Source organism: Condylura cristata, unplaced genomic scaffold (assembly GCF_000260355.1).
Source record: "Condylura cristata isolate star-nosed mole 26May11 unplaced genomic scaffold, ConCri1.0 scaffold00034, whole genome shotgun sequence".
In the NCBI taxonomy this organism is placed as follows: Eukaryota; Metazoa; Chordata; class Mammalia; order Eulipotyphla; family Talpidae; genus Condylura; species Condylura cristata.
The window spans coordinates 2,947,571-2,961,557 of record NW_004567135.1 but is presented as its reverse complement, the minus strand read 5'-3'; the positions used below and the strand labels follow the sequence as shown (position 1 = coordinate 2,961,557).

The window sequence follows — 13,987 nt, the reverse complement described above, 5'->3', positions numbered from 1 at the left end:
GCCGCGGGCGGCGGGGTCGGCCGCGGGGCGTGCCCTGTCCTTCGGTGGCGCAAGATGGCGCTGCCCTTTGCGCGCTCGCTGGCCCTGTGCCGTTGGGGAGCCAAACAGCTGGGGGCTGTCGCCGCGGAAGCCCGCAGAGGTAGGGTCCTCGCCTTCCGCCTCTTCGCCTCCAGCGTGGCTCCGCGTGTGTTTCTCCCGGAGCCGCTCGCTTGCCAGCGCCGGCCCCGGCTCAGCTCCCCTCCCGCGTCGCTGGCAGCCTGGCTCCCAAAGTGGCGCTACCCGGTTTCCTTAAAGCCTGGACGCCCCCAGCCCGAGGGCCGCCCTGGCGAGCCGGCCCCACTTTCCCGCCCCCGGGCTGCCCCGCGCCCTGGCCGCGGCCTCGTGCGGGAGTCTGGATGCGTCGATCGCCCCGCGGTCGCCCCGCGGTCACGCCGTCTTTTCGCTCTGCCCGCAGGCATCAGTTTCAAACTGGAAGAAAAGACGGCCCACAGCAGCCTGGCCCTGTTCAAAGGTGACACGGGTGTCAAGTACGGCCTGGTGGGGCTGGAACCCACCAAGTTGGCCCCGAATGCGGAGCGCTTCCGGGAGTGGGCAGTGGTGCTGGCGGACACCGCGGTCTCCAGCGGCAGGCACTACTGGGAGGTGACGGTGAGGCGCTCCCAGCAGTTCCGGATAGGAGTGGCCGACGTGGACATGTCCCGCGATGGCTGCATCGGTGTTGACGATCGTTCTTGGGTGTTCACCTATGCCCAGCGCAAGTGGCACACCATGTTAGTAAACGAGAAAGCCCCGATTGAGGGCATCGGGCAGCCAGAGAAGGTGGGGCTGCTGCTGGAGTATGAGGCCCAGAAGCTGAGCCTCGTGGATGTGAGCCGGGTCGCTGTAGTCTACACGATAAAGACAGATTTCCGGGGTCCTGTGGTGCCTGCCTTTGCCCTTTGGGACGGAGAACTGCTGACCCACTCAGGAATTGAGGTGCCTGCGGGCCTCTAGCACGCCCACACTGGAGCCCCAGATCACACTCCTGGCCAGCCATCTGCCGTGTCTGCAGCCTGTAAGCTTTGTCCGGAGCAATGTGTTCGCACAGTCCAGCGTCAGGTCCTCTGTGCAGTCAGTCACCTTTCTCTCCTCTGCCCTGTGAAAGCTAGGTGAAGCCACCCCCCCCCTCCACTACCATGAATGTACTTTCTCTGACTTGCCTCCTCCAGCCCCGCTGCCCAAGCCTTTCACAGCTTTATTCATTCTGGGGTTTGTAGTTTGAATTCCCTCATGGCCGTGATCTCTTTTTGCCAGGTAGCTTCTGGTTGTTCTTGGGGCTCTACTGAATTTCTCCAGAGTAAACCCTTTCTACCTCTGGCTGGAGGAGGGTGGGGCAGTCTGTGAGCTGGCCCTTTCTCCGGAGCAGTCTGGGTTCTGGCTCCCTCGGGAAGCACTTTACTGTCAGTAAGGACAGAGCTCTCCTCCCCAGTGCCTCGGCGCCACACTCGCTGCCCCACGCAGCTGCAGCTGTCTCACCCCAGCCCGTCTGCCTTAATCTGCACACCGTCTGACACCTGGTCAGTCCGTTATCGCCATGGGCCAGCAATGGTCATGACCAAAGGGGACGAGACACTGGGGTGTTGTGCTGAAAACTTTATTCTTGGGAAGTCCCATACTCGTTTCTGCTACAGTTGGAACTTCCAGGAGGAAGGAGGCCTGAGTTCTTGTACAATCCAGTTTTGGACCTGCTCAGACCCACACCCTCAGCCCCTTAGCAGCAGAACAAACTGATCCTAGCGCAGTATTTGGGGTTGAGAAAACCTGGTGGAATCAGTGATTAGATGTGTGAATTGTGAGTGAAATCTATATTGCTTGAGCTCTGACCCTGTGGTTCCATCTTAGTCTCTGATGATGGAGACACAGTCGGATGCACCTCGGGGAGAACGAGGACTGGGCTTAGCAAAAATAATAATCTGTGTAATTAAAGTTTATTTGAGCACAAAATACTTTCTCTGTCTATAAAATTGCTGTCAGCAGTAGCAGGAGCACTTCCTGGCCAAGGGGAGGCAGACTTCTCCAGACTACGCGAGCCAGGCCACAGCCACCCTCGGCCCCTTCCTCCTTGGGTAAATACTATGCCTGGTGGCGGGTGGCTAGCCCCGCTTCGCCAGGGCATCTCTATCTGCCGAGATGGTTCCTCCAGGGAGAAGAGGGGTCTGGGTGGCGATCTGGGTGGTTTTGAGTGGGCCGGGCTATGAAGCTGTACTGGAAGCAGCCACGGTCTGCATGGACAGCCCCACTGCAGAGGGCCAGGAGGCACTTCTCTCTGCTGCCTGCCAAAGGAATGGGCAGTTTGACTCTCAAAGAAAGCACTGGCCAAGTCCTGGTCCCCACAGAAGCAGTGCCGCTGTCCATGGCTTGTTGGTAGTAATGGGTAAGCGTGCGGCCGGCTGGCGCTTCGGCTGGAGCGGGGACACCACTCCGTGCTCACACCATGCTCTCTAGGTTCTCTCGGGACAGGGCCGCGGCCTCGGCCTCGGCCTGAGCCTGGGAGGGCGTGTAGGAGTCCTGGTAGTCTTGCAGCAGCTTCACTACCTCCAGGTGGTTGAACTGCACAGCGTCGTCCAGGGGGATGTTGCCCCACCTGAGGGAACAAGGGCCAGGTCAGAGAAGAAGTCACGGGGTCTGTGGTTAGACCGGGACTGGAGGCCGGAGGGCAGTGCAAAGCCCCCCCCGCCCCTCACCTCCCACCCCCTTTGGGCCTTGCCACTCACCTGTCCTTGACAAAAGGATTCACTTTGCAAGCCTCAATCAGGAATTTGACAACTTCAATGTGTCCTGGGAGTAAGGGCAGAAGGAGAGTGAGAGGGGCTTTGGCGTCAGCTGCGGTCCTCGGGCAGCTGGAGTCTAAGCCAAGGATAGGGCAGGGCGCAGACCTCTGCCCATTTTGCTCCCCACAGCAACCCACAGTAGTCTGCAGATGGGAGGGCATCTGGACAAAACTAGCTGTAATCTTGAGGGTGTGCAAAGGGGCGCTCCTGGTGGCAAAGAGCTGGCTTTCGGACCTGCCGTCAGTACCTTCCGCTGCAGCAACGTGCAGAACCGTGCGGGAGTCGTAGTCTTTCTGCTCCATGTCCATGGCCGACAGGGCAAACCTGAGGCAGGGGAGAGTAGCTGGGTCACCCGGCCAGCCACGGGGCGAGTCCTTTGGAAGCGGGGGTCACGGAGCCGGCTTCCAGGGAAAGGAAAGCAGCTGTGCCAAGAGGGGAATGTGCTGCACCATCGGGGTCGAGTTCCCGATGAGACTGCTAGTCCCACAATAGAGACAGGAGCCTGATGCTTCTGGAAACTTTAGCACCCGTCCTGCCTGGTACATATCCGTGGCCGCTGGTAATCAGAGGCCGGGCCACACCTCCCCGGGACGCTAACCTCGGCACCCAGCTCAAGCTCAGCAATGGCTGCTGTTAAGTTCTTACTGCGTGGCAGGCATAGTGTAAAAGTTCTGGAAATTCCGGCTCTGTCCACCCTGACTGCACAGCAGAAGCCCTCAACATTTGCCTTGCGGCGCCTGCTGAGACCTGACCAGGAGTGTTTTGTTGGATGTATGTGGTCACGGAAGTACCTTCGAAGGGCGGAGATGTCTCCACTATAGGCAGCGAATAGCAGGTTCACCACCGTCTTGTTCTGGAATGCAAGCCAAACCCCTGAGACAGACTGGGGCAGTGGGCCGGCCCGCCCTCCCGAGGCTGCTCCGGCGGCCGGAGCCCTCTGCTGAATGGTGTCAAAAGCTGCCAGGTCCTTACCCGGACTTCCCCCCCTTCACGCCGCGGGTCTAACTTCCGGGCACAGTGCCTCAGGTTGTCGTAGTTGTGGAAATTGAAGTGAGACACCAGCTTCTAGAATTTTAAACCAAAGAGACTGTTTTCTTGTCCTTGGAGGAACGCAAGCTTCCTTTCTTTACTCCACTCAGAACTCTGAAGTACTGTACTCGAAGCCACTCACCTGGCAGAAGCTGATACCCCGATGGCTGTTCCCCAGCTTGTCCAGGGGAGGTGACAGACACATCATCCCCATGACATTGGGCACCACCAGGAGGATGGCCCCTGACACAGCTGACTTGGCTGGCAGGCCCACCTGGGAGGCAAAGGCGGAGCTGAGGGTGACAGACAGCCCGTCTAGGCGATGGCGGGCGAGATCAGGCCACGCCACGCCAACCTCGGGCTTGTTCTACTGCCCAGTCTGGCTCCCTTTCCAGTCAGAATTTCACAGAGGAAGCACGTGCGGGCTGCTCTGCCTAATGCCGCTAGAGTCAGGACCAAGTGAGGCAGCTTAATTCCGGTGTCAGGAGCTAGACAATCAGGTAAACCGACACATGATTACAGCTCATGGGAGCAGAGGTGAAAGGCGCTGTGACAGAATACAGGTGGAGGGGACCCACAGGCGAGTCGCCAGAGAGCGTCCTTGGGAGCAATATCTAAGCAGAGACTGGCAGGGCAGGCCACAAGCTGCAGGTCATGTGTCTGAGGAATGTGCGTTTCACTCCCCCAAGGACTATCTGGGAACCAGTGAGTGCGGCAGGCGCAGGCTTCCCCGTCCACCCCAGAGCCTCGTCCCTCTTGTACCGGGCTTGCAGCAAATGCGTAGCAGGGCCGGAGCACTCACGTGGAAGGCGAACTGGCCCGAGAAGTCGTACATGCCGCAGGAGTGCATGAGACTGAGCGTGTTGCGTACTGCTTCTGCGCTGAGCACGCTCTCGCCGGTGATGGGGCAGATCCCGCCGTTGGCCAGCGTGGCCGCCATGACGCTGCCTGATTCACAGGTGACCTCCACGGAGCACAGCTGTGGAGACAAAGCGAGGGAGGGGCGGTGTGGGCCCAGGCACGGCACCGCTGAGGATGGCGGGTGAGAGCCCGAGGCGTCTGTGCTTCCCGGCCCTGAGCGGGGCAGCAGAGTGTGCTTACCTGGAAGTAGAGGTCGAGGGCAGCCATCATGTCCACCCCCTTGGGGAAGCACTGCAGGGAAGAGGGGAGAGCATTTCTCTTCAGGCGCCAGCAGCTCGGCCCCCGGCCCAACTTCCCTTCCACCAGACGGGATTCCCAGGGCCCTCCTGGGCCAGCCGCTCTCCGTTACCTTCTTTTCCTTTAGATAATAGCCAATGGCGTAATTTCGATCCCCCGTTTCCTTCTCTGACTGGAATCTGAGGCAAACACATTTTAGTGCTGGTGTGTGAAGGGCAAGTGTGAATAGGGCCAGCGCCCCCTCGGGCACACCAGGTCCATCCTGGCAGGTGGTCACGGGAACACTGAGGGAGCTTTGGGACCCGGGTGAACAGGGTGAGCACCGGGCAGGCACAGCCTACTGTAAAGTGTGAGCCGCCCCCCTACTGTCCAGTCGCCTGTCCCAGCAAGGGGTGCTTCTGGCTTGGAGGGGTGGGCAGGACGGGAGCTAGGTGGAACCCCGCTCTGGCGTTCCCATTACTGACGCACAGAGAGCATCAGTTCTTTGCAAAGTGAATGCCCATGAAGGGACTGGACTCGGAGGCAGCTGGAAGGCCAAAGCTCCCGGAATTTCTTCCCCCAAGAATCTGCGATCACCGCCTCCATCTCACACCCCGGCCAGTCCGGGAGCAGGCCTTACGTGGCGTTGCTGAAGCCCATGTATTCATTCCCAGCCATTTTGTTCAGATACTGCAATACCTAGGAGAGAAGAAGGGGTTTGGGAGGTGCCACGTGCGTGGGGACCCCACCAGCACCCACTAGGCCAGCTACCCCGCTGAGCGCCTGAGTCCTCCCCACGGGACCTCAGGTTTTCCGCGCCAAGGGCCACAGCCTCCGGGCCTCCAGAACAAGGCTGGTAGGGGGCAGCAGCAGAGCGGGGCTGGAGCGCCCTGGGGCACTGGCGAGGGCAGCTCGCCCGAGGGAACAGCGGCGGGGACTTACAAAATCAAACTTCTCTGCTTTGTTACAGTCCATCTGCAGAGAGAGAGAGACACATCTCAGTACTCCCAGCCTTGGCAGGTGCCGGGAGGACCAGGAAGATCTATTTGAGCTCAGATACACACTGCTTTTATACAAACGAGTCATTCCGATTAGGTAATGGAGTGTTGTTCTGTTTTACAGTGACTTTTTTTTTTAAGTGGGACCTTTTTGTGTCCATGCGTTATCCAGTGACCTTAAAAACTAAGTCATTTTTATGGGGGTGGGGGTGGAAATTCACTGGACTGTGGTGATGGCACACGGGTGATTTGGTGATGGGAAGCCCACGAGGACGACAACTGAGATGGAAAAAGGCACAAAATGACGTAAAAATAAACTATTACATTATTTGAAAAAAAAAAAAAAAAAACAAGCCATTTAGGGCCTCCCTGGTGGTGCAGCGGGTTAAGGTGCAGCACTATGAAGCCAGCAGAAGCCACTGCAGCAGGAGGTCCATCCCCGGCCAGGGAGTGACCCGCAGGGAACAGCAGACCTCTCCTGTCTCCCCGCTGCTCCCTCAGCAGTGGGTTTATCAGTCCGCTCCCCTCTCTGTCTCTGGGGAGTCCTCTCACCCCCAGGCCCCTCTGCTCTACACCCCAGTTCTTGTGTACATAAATACAAATAAATCTTAAAAAAACAACAACTGAGTCATTTCGATTAGGCAATGAGTACAGGACATGTCACCCTGCGTGTGGCCCTGGCCCTGCGAGGCCCTCTCCCGCCTCCAGCCCCACCCCCAAGCCCGCCACTCCCACTTTCATCTTCCTCCACCATCCTGTTCCCACCCCACCGCCGCTCCTGACCCCACTCCTTAGGTCCCAGGGTGAAGCCTCACCCTCTCCCGGCCCTCCCTCACGGCCACCTCCAAGCCAGAGTGACGGACGGACGCGAGTGGCATCAGAGCCCCGCGGGCTCTGCTCAGCTGCGGAATCGGTACGAGAGCGGACTGCTGGCCCAGTCCGGTGGGGCCTGCTCAGTGGGCTGGGTGAGGCATGTAGGGTTTAGGTGAAGCTACCCTAGAGCAAAGGAAGGCAGAAGCGGGTCTCCCCACCCCCCAACCTTCCTGCTTGTGTCACCTAGGGTCAACTCGGGGACTCTGACACCTCAGTCCCTGGAGAGGTCTACCAGCACCTTCCCCAGGAGGGGCTGTGATTGGCTGCAGGCTGTTGCTGCCCTGCTGCTCTCTGGTCCTGGCCCAAACCCGGGAAGGCTCCAGCTTACGGCTGGCCTGACACCTTTGCTCAAGGCCAACTCACAGTTCCAGGTGACGTGAATGGCTGCCCTGGCCTGGCCTTTCACCCTTCCTTCCTGTGACCCTCCCCCAGAGATGGCCAATCGGTGTCTTGCAGCCCTGGCCCCATGTCTGGCAGGCCTTATGCTGGGTAGGTCAGGACCTGCTCATTTCCCTAGGGCCAGGGAACCCGGGACCACAGATTCATGGGGGGCAGGGCAGTTCCTGTTCCTTACATCCTCAGCATAACGTGTAGGCCCGGCTGTACCCTCATGTGCTTTTGGGGACCCTGAGAGGAATCAAGGTCTTCACGGAGAGGTGGGCAGATGCGACAGACAGAGCAGCGGCGAGACGAGAACCGTGTCCCAGACTAGACTAAGGTGGCACTGACCTTGATCAGGGAGCTCACGACAATGGCGCCAGCATTGACCATGGGGTTGTGGGGGATTCCTGGGGAGAGAGAAACCCTGAGTCTTACCAGCTACTGGGTAAAACTTCCTTTCAGCCTGCCCACTCTGCGGGCCAGACAACAAACGCTTCTTTGAGGGGAGGAGAGACCGACCCGCCCGCCCGTCAGGGAGCAGAGAAACAGACGCGAAGGGGGCGTGCCGGCGGGAGGTGGGCAGCGGGCAGGTGCGCCCGCGGCGCTCACCTTCCTCGTTGAGGGAGAGCTTGTTGTAGCGCAGGCCGCTGGGCTCCTTGCCCACAAACTTGTGCACGTAGTCCGTGCCCAGGGTGCTTATGGAGATGGCATAGGTGAGGGGCTTCACGCATGACTGCAGGCAGAAGGGGGTCTTCGTGTGGCCCACAGAGTGCCTAGCAGGGACGGACGCCATGAGGTCGGCCCTCACCCCGATGTGCCCTGCCGCCCCGTCCTCCACCCAGCATCTCACCGCTGACCGTCCACAGTGCACAGGGAGACGCCCCACAGGTCCGGATTCGCCTTGGCCAGCTGAGGGATGTAGGCTGCCACCTGTGCACGGCAGGTAGAGAAAACACACGGGGAGTCGGGACGGAGCGAGGGACGGAGCTGGGGTTCAGAGCCAAGAGACTGAGATATGTCAAAGTTCTGTCTTCTGCAGGCAACACGGGCCCTCCTACCTGCTGTTCCCAGAGACACCCACGCCTCAGTCCTAGGGCCCAGCTCTCTGCAGCCCACTCCGACCAGACGGCAGTGAGGCTGGGCAGGTAAAGGGGGAGAGCTCCGGGCTCAGCGCTCCTTCTGGTTCTGACTCAATTATGCTGTGGGTCTATTTCTGCTGGATCTTTAGGCTCACTGTCCCCAATAAGGCCTGACTTCCTCGCCTGCTCTAGAAAGCGCACATATAGAAATACGTAACGCCCTTGTCCCCATTTCTAGGGATTTCGACCATCCACTGGCGACCCAGCCCCAGGAAGTCCCCCTGCTCAAGTACTGTGGCCCAGAGCCCTTCCCTCCCGCAGCCCCCGGCCCTCACTTGGCCTCCAGTGAGCTCTCTGGCATCCTCAAAGATGCGATCCACATGGCCCGTGAACTCCTCAAAATCAGGAATGACAAACTTCTTTCGGAATGCCTGGGTCAGGAGCACAATGTTGCTGCTCACACACCTGGATCCCGGACACGACGGGGTTAGGGCTGCAGAGAGCAGCTGTAACTCTCTCCGGAGCCAGGGACGGTGGGGACAGAGGAGGTGTGAGTGGTCATCAGGTGGGGGCCGACAGCTGTGTGGCCTGTGGGGCGTCACCTTATCTTTCTGGGTCTTCAGTCTCTTTGCCTCGAAAGTGAGGGGTGGTAACGATGTTGAGAGATCGCCCAAGACAGTGTCTTGGGATATGAGAAAAAAATAAACATCCGAATAATACGTCGAGTAGGGCACGTTCATATTTAAAAATACCCTAGATCACATAAGTACATTCACTTGACTCTCACATATGCAGATGCACAGGGCACTGTCACAGACACCGATTCATCTGTTGCCAGCGTTTTCTCGGGAAGAAGGGCTGGGACTGGGGTGGGGGGAGGAGAACATGTATTTCTCTATCACACGGAGGGGCTGACTGAGGCTCCCTAAGGTGCCCTCCCTGCCCTGCCGTGAGTCTCTGCGCCCGCCCGGACAGATTTGAGCGCTGCCCTTGTGTCTGGGCCCTCACTTTTGGAAGAGCTCCCGGTCCAAGAGGCCTCCGCTGCTGGACTCGCGAACCATGTGGCGCATCTGGCTCAGGCAGTCCCGCAGCCGCGGATCTGACGTCTGCAGCCCAGTGGACTTCAGCGCCTTTGGGGAAAAGGAAAGGCCTGGTGAAGACCCCCAAGAGCGGCCACCTCATTCTTGTCCCCTTTCCCAGTGGGTAACAATCAGCTGCATCTTACTCCTACTGCTGCAGGTGGGGCGAGTGAGTTTGGGCAGGACAGGAGCAGCTCTGAGGGCCAGTAGGGCGTCCCGCCCTTTTTCAAAAAGGTGACTGGTTTCTGACCCCCGTGGGTCAAAGCTCCAAGCCAAGATGGTTTGGCAGCAGGTTTAACCTTTCACCCGGAGGCGGGGGGGGGGGCAGCCGTCCAATGCTTCATCGGCTCCCAGCCCACCTCCAGAGACCCCGCGGGTTAGTGTTGCCCAGGTGGAGCGCGACTTACAGAGGTGAACTTGTGGATGGGGATCCGTTCCTGTCCCTCGGCGATAGTGTAGAAGAGCAGGTCACCCAGCCGCGACAGCATGCCGCTCTCCGATGCATCGCTGCTGGGGCAGAAACGGGGAGGAGGGCAGTGACCCGAGAGCTCCCTCCCGCCTCTCCTAGACCAGGCTGGCCAAAGCAGCGAGGTGTCCTCTCGCTCTCCTGGGAGCAGCTTGCGCTTCCCACCGTTCCTCTGTCCTGAGAAGTGCAAAGCTTACTCCCTAGCTCGCTTTCCTTCCTAACGGCCAGACTTTTATTTCTGGCTGCCTTCTAGACACTTCCATTTCTAGATGTCCCACAGGATCACAAACTCGCTATGTCCAAACCGGAGATCATCTCCTCTCCGTCCCCCTGCTCCTCCAGCTTCCCTGAGCCAGCAGCATTATCACTCCCCAGGGTGCCAAGCTGGAAATGTGGAATCACCGGGTTGCATCGGGCCACTGGGTGACTACCTCTACCGCCTCCCAAGCCCACCTTACTTTTTCCTCTTCCCTGTGCCAGTATGGTGTGGTTTTAGAAAGAACCAGAACTTATCCCTTTTAGCTGTCTGATCTTAACATGTATGGTAACCGGTGAGGTTATTCTACATTGTTGAACCTGCTTCCTCAACTGTAAAATAAGGGTCATAATGTCTGCTTCAGATCGGTGATGTGAGGCTTAATTAAAATAACATTCTATGAACAAATCTCTCGCAGAGCAGATATTCAGGAAATCGTGCTCCTTTACCATCACACCCTGTCGTCTACCCTAACTGCCACTACACTCTTGATTGCCAACTCATCTTCCTCGGTGTGCCAATATCTTCCTAAAACTCGAACATCATTCTTCTACTTAAAAGCCTTTGGTGGCTTCCCAGTGTCTACAGAGTAAGTTCTTTCTCTTTGTATGGCATTCAAAGCTCTTTAAAATCTGCCTAGGGCCCTCCCTGGTGGCACAAGGGGTTAAGTCTCAGTGCTATGCAGTCACACTGCACAGAGTTCCATCCCCAGTCAGGGAGGGACTCCTAGGGCGCAGCAGACCTCTCCTGACCCACCTGTTGCTCCCCTCAGCAGTGGACTTCATCAGTCGACCTGTTCTGCTACCCACTCTGTCTCTGGTGAATCCTCTCACCACCCCTGCACCTCTGGCCTGGACCCTAGTTCTTGTGTGCATAAATATTTAAAAAATAAAAAAAAGTAAAATCTGCCTATTTTCCTTTCCCATCTTCGCCATGGCTACACGCTCTAGCTAAGGCCGGGGAGGTGGCTCCCCAGGTGACAGGGCTAGGCGCTGTCAGCTTTCCTGGCCTTTGCTTATATTGCCACTTCTGCACAGAATGACCTTCTTCTCCTTTACCTGGCACAGTCCTCCTCCTCCTGTGGGGCCCAGATCAAATGCTACTAACTCTGTAAAGGTGTCCCCAAACCTCCAGATTTTGTTTATGCTACAAATATGACATGATACACCATCTTGTTGACAGAAGAACATCCTTTACTCCTTGGTGTATCTCTAGTTTCCTAATATCAAGCAGCCTCTAACACATAGTGGTTCTTCAATAAACAGTTAGCAAGTTACTAGGAAGGTCCCTGGCTGCCACAGATAGCTCTCACTGGCTTACAGCACCTAAAATTCTAGGTACTAAAACTCCTCATTCTTTAAGAGTTGTCCTAGTAACATGTTAACAATTTTAGAGAAGTTATTCTATCACGTGACTCCAAATGTGACAGCTATTTAAGATTAAGCCCCTTCAAAACCATTTGTCCCAATAATTTGGCTTCCAGTGATCTATTCTACAGGAGTAGCAGACACCTACAAAGCAACATTTTAGAAAGTGTTCCTTGCACTGTTAGTAAGGCTAGAAACAACCTAAGATGCATCAATAGGGAACTGATTAAGTTAGTGTATCTGAACAGTGGAATACTATGCAGTGGGAAAAAGGGAAAGAGGTAGTGCTCTAGGTATTGATAGAGCGTGATCTTGAAGATCATGTTTTAGAGCTATGTCTACAGTATAGTGCTATTTGTGTTTAAGAGGAAAAAATATGTATGTTTGCTTATTCAGGCACAAAATGCTTCTGGAAAGATATATAAGAAACCAGTAAACTGGCTTATCTCCCTGTAAGGAGATGGTGTGAGTGCCAGGCCAAAGGAGGGAGGGACATTGTCCACTGTGTATCTTTTTGTATATTTATGACTATATGTTGAATATGTTATTTCATTTGTACGAATGTTAGTTATTGAAACAATGCTTTCAAAAACAAAAAACTCTCCCAACCATCCCAAAGCTCTCATGATGCTTGGTATAAACTAGGCGTGTGCATGGAGAAGGGAGCGTTTTGTTTCTGAGGAAATTCAATTATCACAATGAGGCTAGAGCTTTTGTGAGGAGGGAATCTATGTGGTGACAAGAAGGGAGAGAAAAGCTGTTCGAGGGAAAACTCAGGAAGCAATGTACATGGGGCACTTTGAGGGCCAGTCTTTGTGCCTGGAAGCTGAGGGAACACACTAAATAATTCCATACTACCTAAAAATAATTGCATGCCCTTGAACCCAGCCATGAATTGATCTACAAGGTGCATCATATGATCCATTTGTATAAAAAAGAGAAAATAACACCAACCTGTATTTGCTGATCTATGCGTAAAGTAGCTCTAGAAAGTTACACAGATATTAATGACAAATGTCTCTAGGGAGAAAGATCTCCTGGAGAAAGATTAGTTTACACTAAGAAATGACTGGACAATGTAGCAGCCCAACTGAAATGTGGTGAAATAAATGATTAGGTCATTCATCAGGGTCTTAAAATAGCAAAATGGCAGCGATCAAGACGGCAACACACACACATCCGGTAATGCCAAAGCTGCTCGTAGATGAAAAAAGCGGGTTCCCAACAACACGAACACTGTGACCCCATTTCTGTTAAACTGTATGTACACACATATGGGAAACAAGCCAGTGCATGTACAGGGACTCATGCCGATGCTGACCAGTTCTCTAGTACTGGGATCTGTATTTTTTTTCTCAGAATGTGTTTTCTTTTATCATCAAAAGCACAACAAAGGTGAAGATTAAAACTAAAGACCCCGAGCAGGGTATTTTCTTCTCGCTGCCCTCCACTCCTGCAGCCTCCCCCTCAGGTGTCGGGCTCCAGAGCCCAACCCCCATCTGCGCAGGGGACACCAGACCAAGGCTGTCTGCTACAGGAGCTTCCTTGAGCACTAACGTCATGTCACAGGCGAGAGGAACAAGTTTCCTAAAAACACTTGCACCCTCGATGCCTGAATGTGGAAGTACGTGCAGAGACGGGCACCCTTTCTCCCCTCCCCACAGAAGGCAGGAGGGTGAGGGGGGTTAAAGCTTTGCTCTGTCGCACCCCCATCTGTCCTATGGCAATTATTAGGGAGAAGCTGGGGTGGCGCGTTGGCAACCAGAGAGAGGGCTCCTCTTTAGGGTTAGAAGCTGCGGGTCTCCCTGAGCAGGGGTTGGTTCTTATTATTAATAACAGCTCGCCTGTTATTAATAATAAACAGATGACACGCATCGGCCTGTTAGCTTCGGGACAGGGACCCCAGCGGTGCTGAGGTCCTGGAGTCAGGCTGCTGTAGTTATGGGGTGCGTGCCTTTCTGAATGTCGCTGGTAGATGGCGGGGCAGGGAGGTGGTTCATTCCCTGCTCCGGATGCAATAAAGCAGGGGCTGCTGGACAGTGTCCGTCCGGGCTTCTGGGGTGGTCGGGGGTGAATTTTCTGCTCAGCTCCATCTGCCACTCGAAGAAGAGACTCAGCCACCAAGTGCCCTGGGTGTTGGGGGACAGAGGGGCAGCCTCTCCCGCAGGGTAAGCGGCGAGGGACGGGGACCCTTTAAATGAGGCGCCCGAGCAGCACCAATAACCACTCTGCCTGGCTCTGGTTCAGGAAATCAGGGTCTCCCCACCACCACCACCCCGGGCCTCCTCATAACATCTCATCGACAACCGGTTGGAAAACCCAGAGCACGGAGCGCAGGTCCTCGGAGCCAGCGAAGGCGCACACAGACGTCCGCAAGCGACGCACGGCACTCGGGCACCCGTGCCGCGCGCATCACTCGTCCCTCGCGAGGACACGCAAAGCAGACCCCAGGGACCCGCACGTCGGGCTCGCGTGCGCAGGCCGGCCCATCCCCACGCACCCTCCGCGCACC

The 13,987-nt window shown here is 56.2% G+C and overlaps 2 protein-coding genes across 3 annotated transcripts; one reads left to right on the top strand and one right to left on the bottom strand.

Moving 5' to 3' along the window:
- Positions 1-6: 6 nt before the first annotated feature.
- On the top strand, positions 7-1,983 carry SPRYD4 (SPRY domain containing 4). The gene is made up of 2 exons (XM_004692624.2): positions 7-139; positions 455-1,983. Exons 1-2 carry the CDS (start codon positions 55-57, stop codon positions 991-993), a joined length of 624 nt encoding a protein of 207 aa, XP_004692681.1. The 5' UTR covers positions 7-54; the 3' UTR covers positions 994-1,983.
- On the bottom strand, positions 1,949-9,945 carry GLS2 (glutaminase 2 (liver, mitochondrial)). Of its 2 annotated transcripts, XM_012732508.1 has the most exons (17): positions 9,794-9,945; positions 9,316-9,437; positions 8,643-8,772; positions 8,079-8,158; positions 7,838-8,001; positions 7,577-7,635; positions 5,919-5,951; positions 5,617-5,675; positions 5,110-5,176; positions 4,941-4,991; positions 4,642-4,818; positions 3,982-4,113; positions 3,783-3,875; positions 3,602-3,663; positions 3,058-3,134; positions 2,754-2,817; positions 1,949-2,623 (listed from the first exon to the last, which is right to left on the bottom strand). In XM_012732508.1, the coding sequence occupies exons 1-17, from the start codon at positions 9,872-9,874 to the stop codon at positions 2,467-2,469; spliced, it is 1,608 nt and encodes a 535-aa protein (XP_012587962.1). In that variant the 5' UTR covers positions 9,875-9,945; the 3' UTR covers positions 1,949-2,466. The 2 variants fall into 2 exon arrangements, with proteins under 2 accessions (XP_012587962.1, XP_012587963.1); XM_012732509.1 differs by lacking the exon at positions 8,643-8,772 and having other exon boundaries at positions 2,467-2,623; positions 9,794-9,892.
- Between the last annotated feature and the right edge of the window lie 4,042 nt (positions 9,946-13,987).